Consider the following 17,300-nt stretch of genomic DNA (forward strand, 5'->3'; position numbering starts at 1 on the left):
CAAAACCACAAGGTGCATACTCACCAAAATTAAAGACAAAATACTTCAAGAAATCTGATTTCAGACAAATGTAATGCAAGCCTTACTTAAAAATTGTATGGAATTAATTAAAAATTACTAGAAATGTTCAAATAGACTGTCATTTTTACATTTTTTTCTTATACATTTTTATATTTAAGAATAATGTACTCGACAAAAGAAAACCAGCATTAAACACTTACTTCGACTTAAAACCTACACCCCAAAATCGGTATTTAGAGTAAAAGGACATTCTTTACCATAATATCATAACTATTATTTTTAAAACTTCCAGTTAATTTTATTCATAGATTATTCTTTTTATGTAACTGTACATTAAAGAAATTATTAGTGCTTAGAAACTATTTTTTTTCTTTCCAGAAAACAAGCAGTAATTGAACAATGAATAAAGGTTACTGGGAAAAACACTTTGTTGTCTACTTACGTATTTCTCCCATGCTTATTATTCCACTGCATTCAAATAACAGTATCCCAATAGCTATGTTCTACCCTAAATACGTTCCAGTTATTTTTAAGCCTTAATTAAGGATACATTACAAGGACTTGGACTTGAATTTTAGATTTGCAAGTGAAACTGTAGCTGTGACTTGTGCTAAAGAAGCTAGACAAGTATCACTGTAAGGAAGGTACGTACTGAGAATTCCAAAAGGAGAAGCATACTGTATTCGCCTTGAAATTACTAATGCAAAATTCATTATTTCCCTCTAACTTAAAAAGATGTTTGTTTGTTGGCAGAAAAGAAAACAAGTTACTAAGCTGTGGCTCAATCTTGAATCATATGATGAACCATGAGGAAAGCTAGTTGTGAGAAAAGATTTAATTCTAAACATTATTCCTCAAATAAATGATTGTGTAGAACTGGATATCCAAAACAAATTGTATCACATTGTTATAGCAAAATTTAAAGTCACAGGAGAATCACCATGTTTTTAACTACTCTAACAAAACACTAATTCTCTGACATTCACCCACACTAAACACTGACACCTTAATTTTACCTTTTTAATATATTACTTTGGCCCTTTAAAAAGTGAAAAATCTTGCTTACCTTTAAATTTGATCATAAGACGTTCATTCACATCACCTAAGCATAGCGGAGCATAACCCAGCTTTCAAAAATATTTCAGAACACCCCCAAAGTGCTTTACCTTGGTGCAGAGCTTCCCCAGGCTCCATGCTTGTCTGTAAGAATGTTGATAATTTTCTGTATTAGTTGAGTTGCAGTCACTTGGTCTCGGTACTTCGCTGCCATTATCAAATGATGACACATTTTTTCTTCTTCACGCTTGTCTGCAGAATACTGGGCACACAGGGACTAGGAAGAAAATAGAGACTTTATTACTTTGCATTTTAATTATACCATCCAAAGGAACTTTGAAGCACTTAAATAATTACTTATACAAAACTCTTGAGAAATAAGAATGAACCACATTTTACAAGTTTGAGGACTGAGGCACTGTGCAGCTGCTCACAATCTATCCAGACAGCCAAGCAGAGGATCTTGGTTTGTCATGAATTCTTTAACCACATAGCATACACTCTTAGGATTTAGCAAATAACAACAGGTTAGTGCCCTGATCACATAATCAAACATATAGGTATGACCACTGTTATAACAAAGGAAGTGAATAGCATTATAAGAACAATTAGGAAAGTTTAATAATAATGACTATCAGCTAGCTGACCACTCCACTCCCATGACTCTTCAGTGGATTTGGGTAACCAATTGGTTGCTGTTGTTTGCATAAAAATTAAGGAGAAAATCTACATATCTTCAGACAGAAGACAAAATGCATATGAAGACTGACTCGGTCTTTACCAGGAGGCTTCTTGAAGCTGAGCACATTTGCAGGCCAGCATGGGAAAGTTAATCACTTTCCTAGCTGTACTGCACCTGTTGTATAAACATCTTTTTGCCGAGGTACTCAACACCAAATACTAGGAACTAAGAACTGAAGTTACACCTACAAACAGAACTCAAAACTAGGAAGGGTTCTTTGTTACAATATTTTCTAATAATTTTGGGTATTGTTGACCTGAAAATTTGTCTGTTAATACAGAACTCAACAATCAGAAACCAAATTTATAGTACAGTCCTATCAAACCACTTTACACAGAGACCCACAACAACTTCAAATATCACCATAAACAATAACGGCTTTTCCCCACTTCAGAACTCTGTTTCTAATTTCAGTTTTCATTTGGCAATCCCACAGATCGCATATGCCAGACAAAGCATTTCAGCCTTTGTCAATGATTGGATTATTCTATGATCTAGTTAGCAGAATGGGCACAAATGTCTGCCTAACAGCAAAAAAAATTGCTCTTTCTTTGTGAAGCACAGCTGAGGCAGACACTAGTACAATTATTTCTCAGAGCTTAGAAAACAGCACAATATCATAATCCATTAGAAAACTGCAGCAACTAAAAAATAGGCAGGCTGTGAATGTTATACATATATGTATATATACAAGTATATATACACCATATAAAGTGAAAAAAAGATAGGAAGAATATGGAATAAACCACAAGTATAATAAAATCTGGAGTGCAGATTTTAATAGATATCACATAATAAAAGTGTACTAACATTAATAAAGAGCTATTTTAACAATTTTAATACACGTACAAATTTCCTCATAATTTTTCCCACACCTTACAGCAATACTCACCTGATGAACAGACATCCAGAGGAGTGAAGAATGAACAGCTGACTTTCCAAGTGAACAAGACATCAAAAATTGGCTTTTGTACTCCTACATGAAGCACTCTACCACCCCTTTTCACAAAAAACGCAAGATGGCTAAATCATAACCAACACTAAACAAAGATTTTTCTAGGTTTCTATAACTACAGCTGTCTTTTCCGACACATTAATCTATTTTGCCCCCACAATGATTCTGAGTTATTTTCAGCACTTTGTAAATGTTTCATAAGCTGTTATTTTTAAGTTGCCTGAAAGGGCAGAATTCTAAAAACAAGTGTATAAGGTAAGCTAAGTAGTAAAATGTTTTAAAGTGCTCTTTAATGGATCCTCCTTTACAATTTGAACAGCAACTTTTCATATCTGACATAAAATCCATAGATATAAATCACATTAGAGGGTTATTCTTTCCCCATTATCAATCTCTGTCTCTTTATGGAACATTAAAGTCACATTTGACCTTAAAACATGATAAAATGGAAATCAAACTAGAATGTTTTGTAAAAGATATAATGAACTTGTACCTCTTTTAAAAAAGTCTCTTTATGATGTAATTTTGAATGCCTCCTTCATTAAATAGCAGCAAAGATTTTCAAAGTATAGCTGTGACATTCGAATGAAGGAAAAAATGGTATTTGTCATGACAACTTCCATGAAAAAAAGAATCAGCCTGTTACAAAACAGAAATGTACAGGCTCCACTTTTCAGCAAATTCAGCATTTAATATAAACAGAAATTTGCAGTTCCCCACCAAAACTGAGAGACTTCCACATGCAGCAATCCCATAAAATTAGAACATCATTCCAAGAGGGACTCTTAAACCATACCACACTATTTACAATACTTATTTTACAAATAAGAACAGAAAGAATCCACAGTTCTGCCAAACATCTGCCATGTGCATGTATAATAACTAAAACTAGGAAAATTTGGCAAGAATAATCCCTTTGATCATACAGGTGACTTATTAATTGTTCAGTGGTTCCTACCCACAACATATGCCAAATATTCAGAAAAAAAATAAGTATTTCTCCCCCTCCCTCTCTCAATCTTTAATACAGGAGTTAGAGAAAACTAGCTCTTCTAAAAGAAGTGGAGAAACCCATCTCAAAGTAGCCACTAGCCACTAAAATTTTTTGAAAGGCCTAAAAAGTCTGTTTTTCCACTGTGTTTTTTCATTTTCCAGGTGCCTTCAGGTTCACCTACTCCACTACTTTGAGAGACGCAATACCTGGATAGAGTGGTACATGTTAGTAGCTCACAATAAATCCAGATAATTCCATTTATGTGAAAAGAAAAATTCAGCTTAATTTGCTGTTTGTGCACAAACTCAAAAATACACTTTTACAGTTTTAATTCTTCATTATTGTCTGACTTCTTACACTTACAATAATGCACACTCTCGTGCTTGAATATGGTTTTACACTTAGATATACTATTGAATGCAAACTAAATTTCACTTCCACAAAGCACTTCCACTAGTGCTTTGGCCTACCTAATTTATGTTATCTGTTTGGGCAAGTTTATAATGAAAGTATAATCACAATAGTACTGCAGTCACACAATGATGAAATAAAAAACACTGAAAGAAGACAAAGGTATTTTCATGTATACACTCCATAGGTTATCTATGAAAAGTCTTCCATTTAGCGGCTGTTGAAAGTTTTTCAAAGGGAAGTGTATTAAGTAGAATCCTTTGACACAGCACAGAGCAGTGGAAAGACCCTTTTTCTCTAGCTCTTCATCCATGATGGAACAGAAACCTTCTTTTTGCCATTAAAACAGAGTGGAACAGGGTTTTTCATCTCTTCCATTACCTGCTTGGACAAGAATGGGGGCTATTTGAATGTGCAGGTTACCTGAAGATGCATTTTTAAGGAACAGTAATTCTAAAGGACCACAAGGTCATCCAAAAGGTTATTGACATGAAAATACAATACATTCTGTATGCAGGAAATATTCCAGAAATACTACTGCAAAATTATGACATGGCAAATTAGTCTATTTTGCCTGTCTATACACCAGTGAAAACAAGGATTAAACTAGTGTTTTCAGAATTATATTACCTTGATCATCGAAAAAAGATTTCCTCGACGCACCTTTGCAGTCCCAAAATTAGTGAAATGTTTTTTACCAAGTACAAAAAATTTTAACAAGGTACAGTTTTAACAGCAGTACTGCACCTTTTTATTGTCATTCTTCAACTCTGAGATCACCGAGTGCTTTTACATATGTCAGTTCCTTTGTCTAACCTGACTAAAAGCTACTTGCTTTGTGAACAACTTGTCTCAGAGGGTGTCATTTAAGAGGAAAAGTCATCCATAAGACAATGTGTAGTCTTGCCACTAATGCAAATTCCCTACAAATAAGGATATTTTAGTAAATGAAGGAGCTCTTCAATCCTCTGCTTTCACAGATCTTTGCACTTGACCTCTGACCTGAGGTTTAAAGTCTGGACTAAAAATGCTACCCAGGGAAATCTTACAAAGACTCCTGAATAAGACTTAGAAAAATGAAAGCTTAAAACCTCAACAGCGAACAAAAGTCAACCAATGACAACATCTGACATCCACCGTCAATTCTGAAGTGATGCCTCTGTCATCCAACGACTCAAAGTATTGATTTCTCTCAGCATGAAAAAAGCTTAAGCCAATGAAATAGATATAGCATCATCCCCCCGATAATAGCCATCAAGGTTAACACCAGCAGAACACTTATCAAAGTATCTCTTCTATTTCTTCTTGTTTTAATGGACTGAACACAATGCAATGGCTTCTCATCTCTGCAACCCATAGTTTTCCAAACCTCATTTATTCTCTTTTCCATCCTTTTATCTGATCTAAAGATTAAAAAGAATCTGCATCTAAATCCACTGCAATACAAAGCAGGAGAGAAGGGCGTTGATTTTCTAGCCAGACATTCCTGGGGAAAAAAAAAAACCCTATGCATTTAAAATCACAAGGGGAGGTGTGAGGTGGAGTGGGGTGTTTGAAATCTGCAGTTGACTTAGATCACACCAAACACAGACTGGTAAAACTATGGTCATGACCAGAAAAAAAAAACCCTACCACAATCAATTTGTGTTAGTAATTAGAGAGAAATGCAAGGATCTCAGGAGACATCTGGTTTTAATCTGTGCTGAGTCAACAGCTTTATTTTTTACCTTTAAGTCTCACAGTATTAAGCTTTAGTAAACCCAATGAAATAATGCAACAGCACTTTTACTGAGATTGCATCTTTCAAATGAACCCAATTTAGTGCCATAGTTAAATGAGACAAACTAACAAGAGATCAGCTGGATATAAAACCAAATGACAGAATAAATCAAGACTAAAGAGCAGAGACTATTTGTCTCAGAATTTTTCTGCAGCATCCATTAGTACCACAGACTTTTTTTTTCTTTTACCTTTTTCTTTGATCCTTATCTAATAGTTATTACTTGTGTTAAGGTAGCATCCTTGGATCACAATCAAAGATGAAGCTTTATATGAACAAGTAAGAGCTCTCACTCCTTGCTAGAAACTGGGATTTGCTATATGTGCCTCCATTATTCCAATAATTCAACTCTCTAAGCATCACTGCTAACCGCCGGCATAAACAATATGTAGAGACAAACATTTCGAACCCAAGGTAGTCCTTATGCTTTGTATTCAAAGTATGCACTAGGATAGACACTCTTCTCCCTCTTTTTCACAAATCCAGTTTATGTCTGCAGTCCCTTCACACTATTAGCCTGTTTACAACAGGCTAATATCTTAAAAACACTACAGTTGGACAATAAATCTGAGATCCCTTCTGGCCACATCTTCCAAGCACATGTAATTTTTCAAGCTAGAACTCCCTTGTGCTCTAGAAACAAGAAAGCTCAGCACTTCTGCATAGGTAGGTCTGTGCTCCTAGATATTAAGCAAAGGAGCCAGTGATGATCTTTTCTTAAGGAAAGAAGGAGCCAGTGATGATATTTTAAGCCATTTCCCAACCACACTGCATAAACCTTGTGACATTCAACTGCTTCAACACCACTGCCAAGATTAGTACTGCATTCACTAAATAACTTCTAGTCCATCGCAACAAATGAATTGGATCCATGAACAACTCCTGGAACTGACAAACTCACTCACTCTATAAGGAACTTCCACTCTGTCCAGAAAATGAGACATATGCTTACTGAAGTGAATCTAGGGATTCACTACTCATTCTTAGAGAGGGCCAAATTAAGGCTACACTGCTCTGATTTTGCAAAACTGTTTGATATTTGGTTTTGCATTTTTTCCATATATTTTCTACACAACTTAAATTTTAAAAAGAGGACAAGGGAAATAGCTTTTAATCAGATGAAAACACATATAGAAGTCTCAAAGGAGCCAAATCTGGGCCAAATGCAAACACTTACATCACTTCAAACAAAGAAAAACAGTATTTGATCGCTGCCTTGTCTGTGACCAGTAGCTAATCATGTGTGAGCAACTTGTTACTGCTAGAAGAAAAACACAGTAGTGTTTCTAGCGTTTAGCTCCAGACTCCAAAGATGCAGTAGAGGCCTAGGCAACTGTCCCAAATCTATTTTCAGTCTTTCCCAGCTTTTCTTTCTGTTCTTCTATCTGCAGGCTCCTTCTCCTATTATCCACCCAAACTTTGCTTTTGGTTGTTGCTGTCATTTACCTTACTTTAACAATACCACCAGGACACTTCCTCCCCTCTGTACCATATGAACACTAAGTGGAAGTAGGGGAAATAATTATCATCCACAGCAATGGTGAGGCTGTCAGCTCAGGAAACATTTCCCAAGTAAGTCTTGCTGTGGCTTTCAATACATTCTTCAAGATCTTGTGAAAATCTTCTGATGACCAGGGGCCAGATGACACACATCTCCAGCAAACCCCAACAAACTGTAGCTCTGAAATTTCCTCATTCAACTCTAATCACCACCTCTTCAACTCTCTTGTTCCACTGAGGCACAGTAAGGACCTCAGATTACCTGTAAAGTACGTAGAAAGTAGTCCAGCAGTTTTAGCTCCAGCAGCCAAATAATTGCTTTCTTAGGATTAAGATTTCCAGACACCCTACTGCCAGCACGGTTCCTTTACAACTTACAGCACTAAGACTTGGCACAGGAGTGACACTTGAGCAGATTGAAGGTTACGTGCAGTTCAAATGGCACAGCTAAACCTTGAATGGAGTCTCTAAGAGCAGGTGACACACTATCGAGTATTTTTAAACAAAGCATCTTACTAATTAAGCCCTTAAAGGTACAACATAAACAGCGAATTTTCACAAGTTTTGTGTCAGATGAATTCTGAATGACTTTTCATAACAGGGGCAAAAAGTACATTTCTGACAGTGAGGAAAAATAATATCTCAAAACATGGAAAAAACAGGAATTCTCAAGGAAATAAATGTTTTAATTTGGAAACATTTTTCCAAACTTCTTTTCCAAATCAAGAAAAAGATAAACCTTGGAGAGCACAAAGAATGAAAAAAATGTAGCCATAACTACTCAGATGTTAAACTGATAAGATAAAAGAATTTGGAACCTTATTACAAAATACCTTGTACCACTTTAACCTATAAATGTGGCTTCAGCCTCATTTGGATGAGTTGAAATTCTATGGCTACCAAAGACACAGCTGTAAATACTTAGTTCTATTACAATTCAATACATTACTTATGTTAATTGTCTCAACACCTACCTTACAGGAATGTGTATTCCTATGTAGGACCCATTTCTATTATTGGATAATATGAATGTGAGTTTTTATATGTAGAATACAATGTAAAAATAAACATACCTCTGCTGATTTTGTTAGGTACTGTTTGATATTCCTGCTACATCACACTCACTAAATTTCCTTATAAATTTGCCAAACCCATGCAAACCAAATTCATTTCCAGCCAAAATCTCCACATAAACAGTTTCCAAGATTATGTAAAGTTCCAGATTTCAAAAAACCCCAGAAAGATTAGACCCTTGAGATATCCTTGCAGCCTGGGGTCTGTGTTTCTATTTCCTACATAGTTCCCCTCAAGTCCTTTTCAGCTTTCCCTGTTTAGTGTTTAAGAGCACAATTCTGATTTTAATCCAAGAAATTCAGAAGGTATCAAAATATACTAGGTCATGAACAAAGAACAGAGAAATAACTTGTATGTGTGATAACAAGACATTTAGACATTATAGCTTCCTCTCCTGCCATAACCAATTGCATGCTAATGACAAGCATGTCTCTAATAAGCTTCAGTACATCGCATACCAAGTTGGTTTCAGACCTGACTTGGCTCCTTAACATGTTACTTAAGGTGCTTAATAAATAAACAATTAAATAGATAATAGTTTGCCTTCATATAACTTTGTTTTGTACTCTGATAACACAATCAAGGCTATGTTTTAGAAGTATTCTATCCTGTACAGTAGTCTAGTACTAGGCATTAAGAAGAAAGGGAAAAGTACCATCAGCACACAGTAAAATTAGTTTATACACAGGGATACATAATAGTAACTAAGGCAGATGCAGGAACCAATCACCTATCAATCTGCGCTAGCACCAGGAGCAGCTTTAAAAGTGTTCTGTACCGTATTTGAGCAACCTGGTCTAAGAGAGGTGTCCGTGCCCATGGCAAGAGAGTTGGAACTAGATGATCTTTAAGGTCCCTTCAAACCCAAACCATTCTACAGTTCTATATTTGGCAAATCTTTTGTGAAACCTCAGCTATGAAACATTCTGACATGAACATGAACTCACAACCAAAGGTAACCCATTTGCCCTTCACCAGCTTCTACCATGCTTGCTCCAAATGCTAATTTAGTGGCCTTGATTTCTGACAGTTCAGGACCTTTTCAGCCTCGGAAAATGGAGAATGATCACCTTGACTGGCACAAATCCTTGAGCAACACTGTTAAATAGGACAAACATGTTTGCTGGCAATGTAGTGCCTTCCCATAAACAGAATAAAAAAATCCTTTAGTTTCTGCTATTAAGTCACTGCACCTTCATTTGTATCTGCAGAAACATTTTAATTTATTATTAAGGAAAAGTATTAAGGACTTTTTGTCAAAGGAATTTCAAATTACTACCAGAGAATGTGTGAGGAAAAAAATACACAGGATTTTATGCAAAAGTCCATAAAATAAAAATATTAAGCTCAGTGCTGCTGATTCATAAGTTTCTAACTTACACACCAAACTTGCTCATCACCTTACAGTAAACTAAAAGTACTTGAGAGCCTTATTCTTTGGAGACCAAGTATTTTAAAAGCAGGAAGTTTTGATTAAGATGATGATGAAATGGCAAAGATTTGAAAAAACAAATACAGAAGCAAATGGCAAGGATTCTTAAAATATGGCATTTTATAGCAGATAGCCTTACAAGCATTCCTTCCTTCATTACCACTTAATTTGGAAACATGTTAAGCAGTCACAATCCCAGGTTTAGCTTAACCTCTCTGCCTTAACTTAGAGCCTCCTGTCAAAATTCTTACAGCATCAAACTATGAAAAGCAAAATATTTTAACTTCATTTTTCTCCTCTCCTTTTTTTAGTACTCCATGCTTTATATTTCATCCTAACTAGTGTACGAGGCTTTTTCCTTTGTGATTGGTTCTCATGCACTTACAAAACACAATTTTGGACTTTCAGAACAGCGTGAGATAGGTATGAATACGTTTGGGTTTTAATTAACATTTCTTATCCAGAAAAAAATCTACCACTCTTGAAAGGTTAACACTTGGCTCTAAAAATGGCAAGGCTTTCTGTCTGGTTGGTTTTGCTCAATGGTATGAGGGTGTTTTCACACTAAACCTCGGTAACAGTTATCAGCATTTGTTACAAACAGCTGAACTCCTGGACGTTGCTGTAATGGCACAAAACAGATCACACAGTACAACTGCACAAATCATGCTTAACTAGATTTCACTAACTGACTTCAATTCAGTGTAAAATAATAAACTCAATACTTGGAGCTTGTTACCTTTAGAACACAATAGATACATAGGATAAAAAAACCAACACAAATCATAGATTCATAGAATAGTTAGGGTTGGAAAGGACCTCAAGATCATCTAGTTCCAACCCCCCTGCCATGGGCAGGGACACCTCACACTAAACCATCTCACCCAAGGCTTCGTCCAACCTGGCCTTGAACACTGCCAGGGATGGAGCATTCACAACTTCCTCGGGCAATCTATTCCAGTGCCTCACCACCCTAACAGGAAAGAATTTCTTCCTTACATCCAATCTAAACTTCCCCTGTTGAAGTTTTAACCTGTTACCCCTTGTCCTGTCACTACAGTCCCTAATGAAGAGTCCCTCCTCACCATCCCTATAGGCCCCCTTCAGATACTGTAAGGCTGCTATGAGGTCTCCACACAGCCTTCTCTTCTCCAGGCTGAACAGCCCCAACTTCCTCAGCCTGTCTTCATACGGGAGGTGCTCCAGTCCCCTGATCATCCTCATAGCCCTCCTCTGGACTTGTTCCAACAGCTCCATGTCCTTCTTATGTTGAGGACACCAGAACTGCACACAATACTCCAGGTGAGGTCTCACAAGAGCAGAGTAGAGGGGCAGGATCACCTCCTTCGACCTGCTGGTCACGCTCCTTTTGACGCAGCCCAGGATACGGTTGGCTTTCTGGGCTGCAAGCGCACACTGAAGCTGGCTCATGTTCCTTTTCTCAACGACCAACACCCCCAAGTCCTTCTCCGCAGGGCCGCTCTGAATCTCTTCTTTGCCCAGCCTGTAGCTGGGCCTGGGATTGCTCCGACCCAGGTGTAGGACCTTGCACTTGGCATGGTTGAACTTCATAAGGTTGGTATCAGCCCACCTCACAAGCGTGTCAAGGTCCCTCTGGATGGCATTCCTCCCCTCCAGCACATCAACCGGACCACACAGCTTGGTGTCATTGGCAAGCTTGCTGAGGGTGCACTCAATCCCACTCTCCATGTCACCAAGAAAGATGCTGAACAAGACTGGTCCCAACACAGATCCATGAGGGACACCACTCGTTACTGGTCTCCACCTGGACACTGAGCCACTCACTGCAACTCTTTGCGTGCGGCCATCCAGCCAGTTCTTTATCCAGCGAGTGGTCCATCCAACAAATTGATGTCTCTCAAATTTAGAGAGAAGGATGTCGTGTGGGACAGTGTCAAATGCTTTGCACAAGTCCAGGTAGATGACATCAACTGCTCTACCCTTGTTCATCAGTTCTGAAGCCCCATCATAGAAGGCCACCAAATTGGTCAGGCAAGATTTCCCCTTAGTGAAGCCATGCTGGCTGTCACCAAGCACCTTGTTGTGCTTCAAGATTTTGCCAGGCACAGAGGTGAGACTGACTGGTCTGTAATCCCCCGGGGCATCCCTTTTCGCCTTCTTGAAAATGGGGGTTATATTTCCCTTTTTCCAGTCATCGGGAACTTCACCTGACTGCCATGATTTTTCAAATATAAAAAATCCTGTAGATGATTAAAACAAGAATCTGAGATGTGATGAGAATTACAGTTCACTTGTTAACATTATAGGTACTGAAAGTACAGTGACCAATGAAAATCACTATCTTTCACCAAACATGCACAAAAATGAAAAAAAAAAAAAAAACCCCAAAAAAAACCCCGCTACCAAAATGATGCAAAACATGATATAAAATGCAAGACAGTTATTTGACATACCAGAGCCACGTAACAGTATTTCAGACACAGTTCAACAGCTTCAGTTACACTCTAGCCAATAATTTACCTCTGTCTACTTCTAATATTCCAAATTCCTGAGTAGCTTCAAACAACTGCAATTCAAAAACAGCCTGAGCAACATTGCTCCTTCCTCTGCTGCTGATCATATGAAATTGCCTTGGAAAATAGTGTTGATGCAATGCCAAGATGGGTGATGCTGGCTTCAAGGCTATCAACAACTGCTTACAAACAAAATACTTGGAATTTCTAACAGGCCTTATAGGAAAAAATAAGCAAAAGTATTTTAGAAGTCAGAATACCTGGCTTTTTCCTTCTATAAATATTTAACACATTCAGGACTACAGGGAATATAATTCAGAGATGTCTGTATGTGGCATTAAGTCCTCCCGGGGCTGATGGCCCGTTTAGAGCAAGCACAGCTGATGAGCTTGTCCTACCAGTGGCAGTGGAGAGAAGCTGCCAGGGTGAGCCCCCCACCCCCCCCATCTTAGCAATGTCCACCACCTTGCTATGGGCTCCCAGATCATAGAATCATAGAATGTTTTAGGTTGGAAGGGGCCTTAAAGATTGTCTAGTTCCAACCCCCATCATGGGCAGAAGCATGTTCTACATATTACACAAAGCCCTGTTCAACCTGCCTTTGAACACTTCCAGGGATGGGGCAGCCACAGCTTCCCTGGGCAACTTGTTCCAGTGTTGCACCATCCTCAGAGTGAAGATTTTTTTCTTTATATCTAATCCAAACCAAAGATCCTTCCCAGGCCCCCAGCCATGTGGAAGGTGGGCTTCCCAGTCTCAAGCTGTCCCTGGCCCTATGGCCCTGCCCTGTACTGGGGATCTGTCCTGGCGCTGGCCAGCCTCCCCCACAGCTGCCCTGCTCTTCTCATGGTGGGTGGGAGGTTGAGATACTTGGTGAAGTCGTGCTCAGGAGGCTGTGGCGCTGCAGTGGGTGCCCAACTTACCCCAGTGTGAGACACTGCAGGCCCCCGTGGCATCCTGACAGTACACTGCGCCTGGTCCCAAGTTAGAGCAGAATTTGTTTCATTATGTCAAAACTTGTTTCATAATAGCCACAGTGTTTATACAGTAACTGAGCATTTTGCACTTTGTCTGACACCTCCTTTAAATGTTTCTAAGGCAAGAATTGGCATCGGTCATGAAAGATGGAATCTCAGATTGCTCTAAGAGCAACACACAATTCAGGATAATTTGATGAGACTTAAATCTCAGGTTTCCGTGAGGTCAGGCAGGTAGAAGGATGGAAGGAGCACAAACATCTCAAAATCCATTATGCCATAACCTTGACACTACTACTTAGACCCAGAATTCATTCCAACAAATTTTTGACGAAAAAAATCCAAACCAAAACCAACAGTATCCTGGCAGTTGGGCACAAAGGGAAAAAAAAGGTGTAACAATGACCAAAGTGCTTGCACTGCTCATCATTATAGTCACTAACATTGCCTTCCAAGCTCTACTTCCAGAAGACAGCTAAATCTTTTAAGACGCACAAATCTTTGAAGATGCATTTTCTTAAAAGTGAATTAAAAACAGGGACCTAGAAACGTGAGCAGGAAAACGGGGCGGGGGGGGGGGGGGTGGGGAAGTGGAGAGGAATGTATCAGGAAATGTACCACTGTGAAACACAACAGTGAGAACAATTTGTTTTTCTGGAGGTTATGAGTTTTTTAGGATTAAATCTGCCACTCCTGGTAGGACTTCAGAATAACAGTGAAATCCAGAAGTCTCTAAGTCACTTGGGACCTTCTCCAAAACAGTGATCACTGGAACACTGCAATTACAGAATCAGATCAAGTAGGAACAAAAAAGATTTTTTAAAAACCTATTATAGTGATTCCCATTTAAAAGCTAATACAGGAAAGTTAAGATGAACAGCTGGACTGCAAAGCACTGAGATGGAAGTAGCAATATGAAAGGACCTGTCAGTTCTGTTAAGAATTCTGATTAGTGCTGGCTTGTTCCCTCTCCTGAAAAGTTGTAGGTCTATTCAGAATAAAGAGGTTACCTTCACAGAAGATCGGGAATGTCACCCTTGGCTGGGCGTGGTTTTTCAGTTTTCAACCATCTCCCTCCCTGAATCCCAGACAGACTTCAAAATAAAGATTGTTTTATCAATTTAACTGTAAGAGCCTTCTTTAAAGACAATTACAGTCTCTTTTCAACCATCACTCATGGAGGTATTTATTTCGGCACAGTCACTATATTTTGCACTGAGAACAGAGCATTCTCAATGAAAGGCTAAAGCTTTCTTTGGAATAAGAAATACCAATTCAGGAGAAATTAGATGCATCATATACTAGATGCAGTATGTTGCATAACTTCCTCCCCATTAATATTCCAGTAAATGAAAGAGAAAAATTCTCTATGTGACTAACACAGGTAATATTGAAAACCTTAACTGCAAATACTTCAGGCTCTACTGATGAACTTCTCTGAATGATGAGATGCAACTTTAACCCAGCAGCCTGAATCCAGGTCAGTCACAAGCAGTATTTGCAAATGAGATGCTTTTGCCAGGAAAAGCCAAATGAGAAAACATGCAGAAATAAACCCAGAACATAGGGGGATATTTTACAGGTTTCTCATTTCTTTCTTCAATTCCCGTTACAAACATATTTCTCATATAAAAGCAATACTTTTAAAAATTAAATTGTATTTGAGAGAATATTCAAGACTACTGCCAAAAGATTGCCAAATACATTTGGGCTACAAATGACAATACATTGGCTCAAAAGTTAACACTCGTTTAGCAATCAGATGCATATTTCATCCTTAATGAAGGCCTGAAAAGAAGAGTTCACTTTATTCTGGATACAGGTATCAAAGCAGATCTCACAAAGCAACATAGGCACATCATCTAAGGATCTTTTTCACATTAAGAATCCTATTAGAAGGAAAACACTAAAAGGTAATTGAATTTCCCTCAGTTATCTTCATCTCTGTCAGCTCCTGCTACAATAACTTACTCTCCAGAGCAGAGATAACTCAATTCTGTCCAGCAAGCATATGTTATGAATCTCCAAAGCAAACTTGTCTAAATCATTCTGGTCTTCTATCAAGGTTGGCTGTGGATATGAACTCTGACAGAAAGCAAACAAATTTATTTTTATCTTTTCAATAATTCACTTTCCTGTGCCTTGATGGAAGAATCTAAAGACATAAGTGTTTCCACTAATTCTAGAATTACAAAGACCGGTTGAAAATATTTTATCTGGAGGTTAATGCTTTTATAAACTATTTGATTCATCATTCTGTTTTAGGAGAAACAAAATAATGTGTAACAGCAGTTTCAGGCTTCTGTTGATACACAATAACTAGAACAACCTTCCCATGCTGTAATTGACATATTTTTCAGAACGGTTTTGACATTTATATTTTCCCCTTCAATGGAAATATTAACTGTACAAATAATAACAATCAAATTATGCTCTTTTTATTTCATCAAAGTTCTTAAAACATCAGTAAGTGCAAATATTCCACTCACATAAGCAAACTGCTTTGACTTTTAAAGTCACATTTTAGGAAGGCATAATGACTTATCTAGACCACCATCACAAAAGAAAAGCGATACAGAAAGCAGCCAGAGGAACTGAAAATGACAAGAATCACAAAAGCTACTTCTGGAAGCAGAGGAGATAAAATACCAGCTAAGGTTCTGGACAAACTAACACTAGTTAGTACAATTCCTGTCAGTCTGTGATTGTTTCAGGCTGTTCAACATAGATGCAAAATAAAAAAATCTGAAGAATGAACGTATAATGAAGTGACAAAGTTCCCTGCTGGTACTAAGCTATTCAGGGTTGTATAATCATGATGGAGCCATGAGGAACTGGAGGAGAAGCTTGGAAGACCAAGTTGTCATGGTAATAGAACAGGAACTTCAGAGCAGGTAAAAGAAATGTAGGAAATAATCGAACTTTAGATATAAAATGATGGACTCTAAGTTCACCTTTATCTTCACTCCTTTTTATCCTCATGAGACTGCATTATCAATTACATAGTTCTATGAAACCATCAGCTCGGTACAGAATAATCAACAAGCATGCAGGAATCAAAGAATTAGAAATCACTGGAAAGAACACTAATAAAACACTGTATTTATAAGCTCCTGGTGTGTCCACATCTGGAATGCTGTGTGCAGTTTTGGGTCTTCCATTAGGAAATATGATAGAACTGAGAAGCATTTTGGAAGGATTCAGAATTGGAATCACTGTCTCAGAAGAAATAACTATGTAACAGGAGGATTTTTCAAGGTGGGGAAAAAAAGAACAGAGACAATTCAGGAAGGAAAAGAGAACTCTGTAAAATCATGTGGTATAAAGGGCTCTTTCTAGGTGAGTTCTTATAACATTAGATGGAGAGAGAGTCACAGTGAAAAAGCAGGCCAAAGAGATGGAGAGTGCATGCTGAGACAATCATGTGTGAATGTTTCCCAAGAGCTGGTAAATGCTAGGGACTGGCAATCCTGTTGAACCTGCAAAATATGATCAACTCAGAATACCACTGGTCTGCTGAATTTGTACACCACCATGCTAGGTGGTATACAATACAAATTTGTACACTACATGCTAGGACCACTAGCAGCTGGTATGACTCAGACAACATCCAAGAGAGTGACAGCTACTCTAAGTAAACAAGGAATCCAGGATTGTGTGTATTACCCCATGAAGCAAGGGACTTCCTGCAGGATTTTGCGAAGCTCTTGGAATAAACCTTTCATTATAATTGTTTGAGTCAGCCTTTCAATTGTAAGCTCCAACTGCAAACGCATAAGTGATGGTGTTGTGTGTAGTTATCAGCTATTAACAGTACCAGATTTATGCTATTAATTACAACAGTATAATGAACAGAAGGTCAG

At 38.0% G+C, this 17,300-nt stretch overlaps 1 protein-coding gene across 3 annotated transcripts in view; it reads right to left on the bottom strand.

Moving 5' to 3' along the window:
• Positions 1–17,300, bottom strand: part of LRBA (LPS responsive beige-like anchor protein) — a 401,889-nt gene that overhangs the window by 237,859 nt on the left and 146,730 nt on the right. For all 3 annotated transcript variants that reach the window (XM_065688455.1, XM_065688463.1, XM_065688444.1), the window contains exon 37: positions 1,188–1,354. In XM_065688455.1, the coding sequence (XP_065544527.1) occupies positions 1,188–1,354 (167 nt within the window). The remainder of the gene's footprint in view (positions 1–1,187; positions 1,355–17,300) is intronic.

This window comes from Lathamus discolor, chromosome 1 (genome assembly GCF_037157495.1).
Source record: "Lathamus discolor isolate bLatDis1 chromosome 1, bLatDis1.hap1, whole genome shotgun sequence".
Classification (NCBI taxonomy): Eukaryota; Metazoa; Chordata; class Aves; order Psittaciformes; family Psittacidae; genus Lathamus; species Lathamus discolor.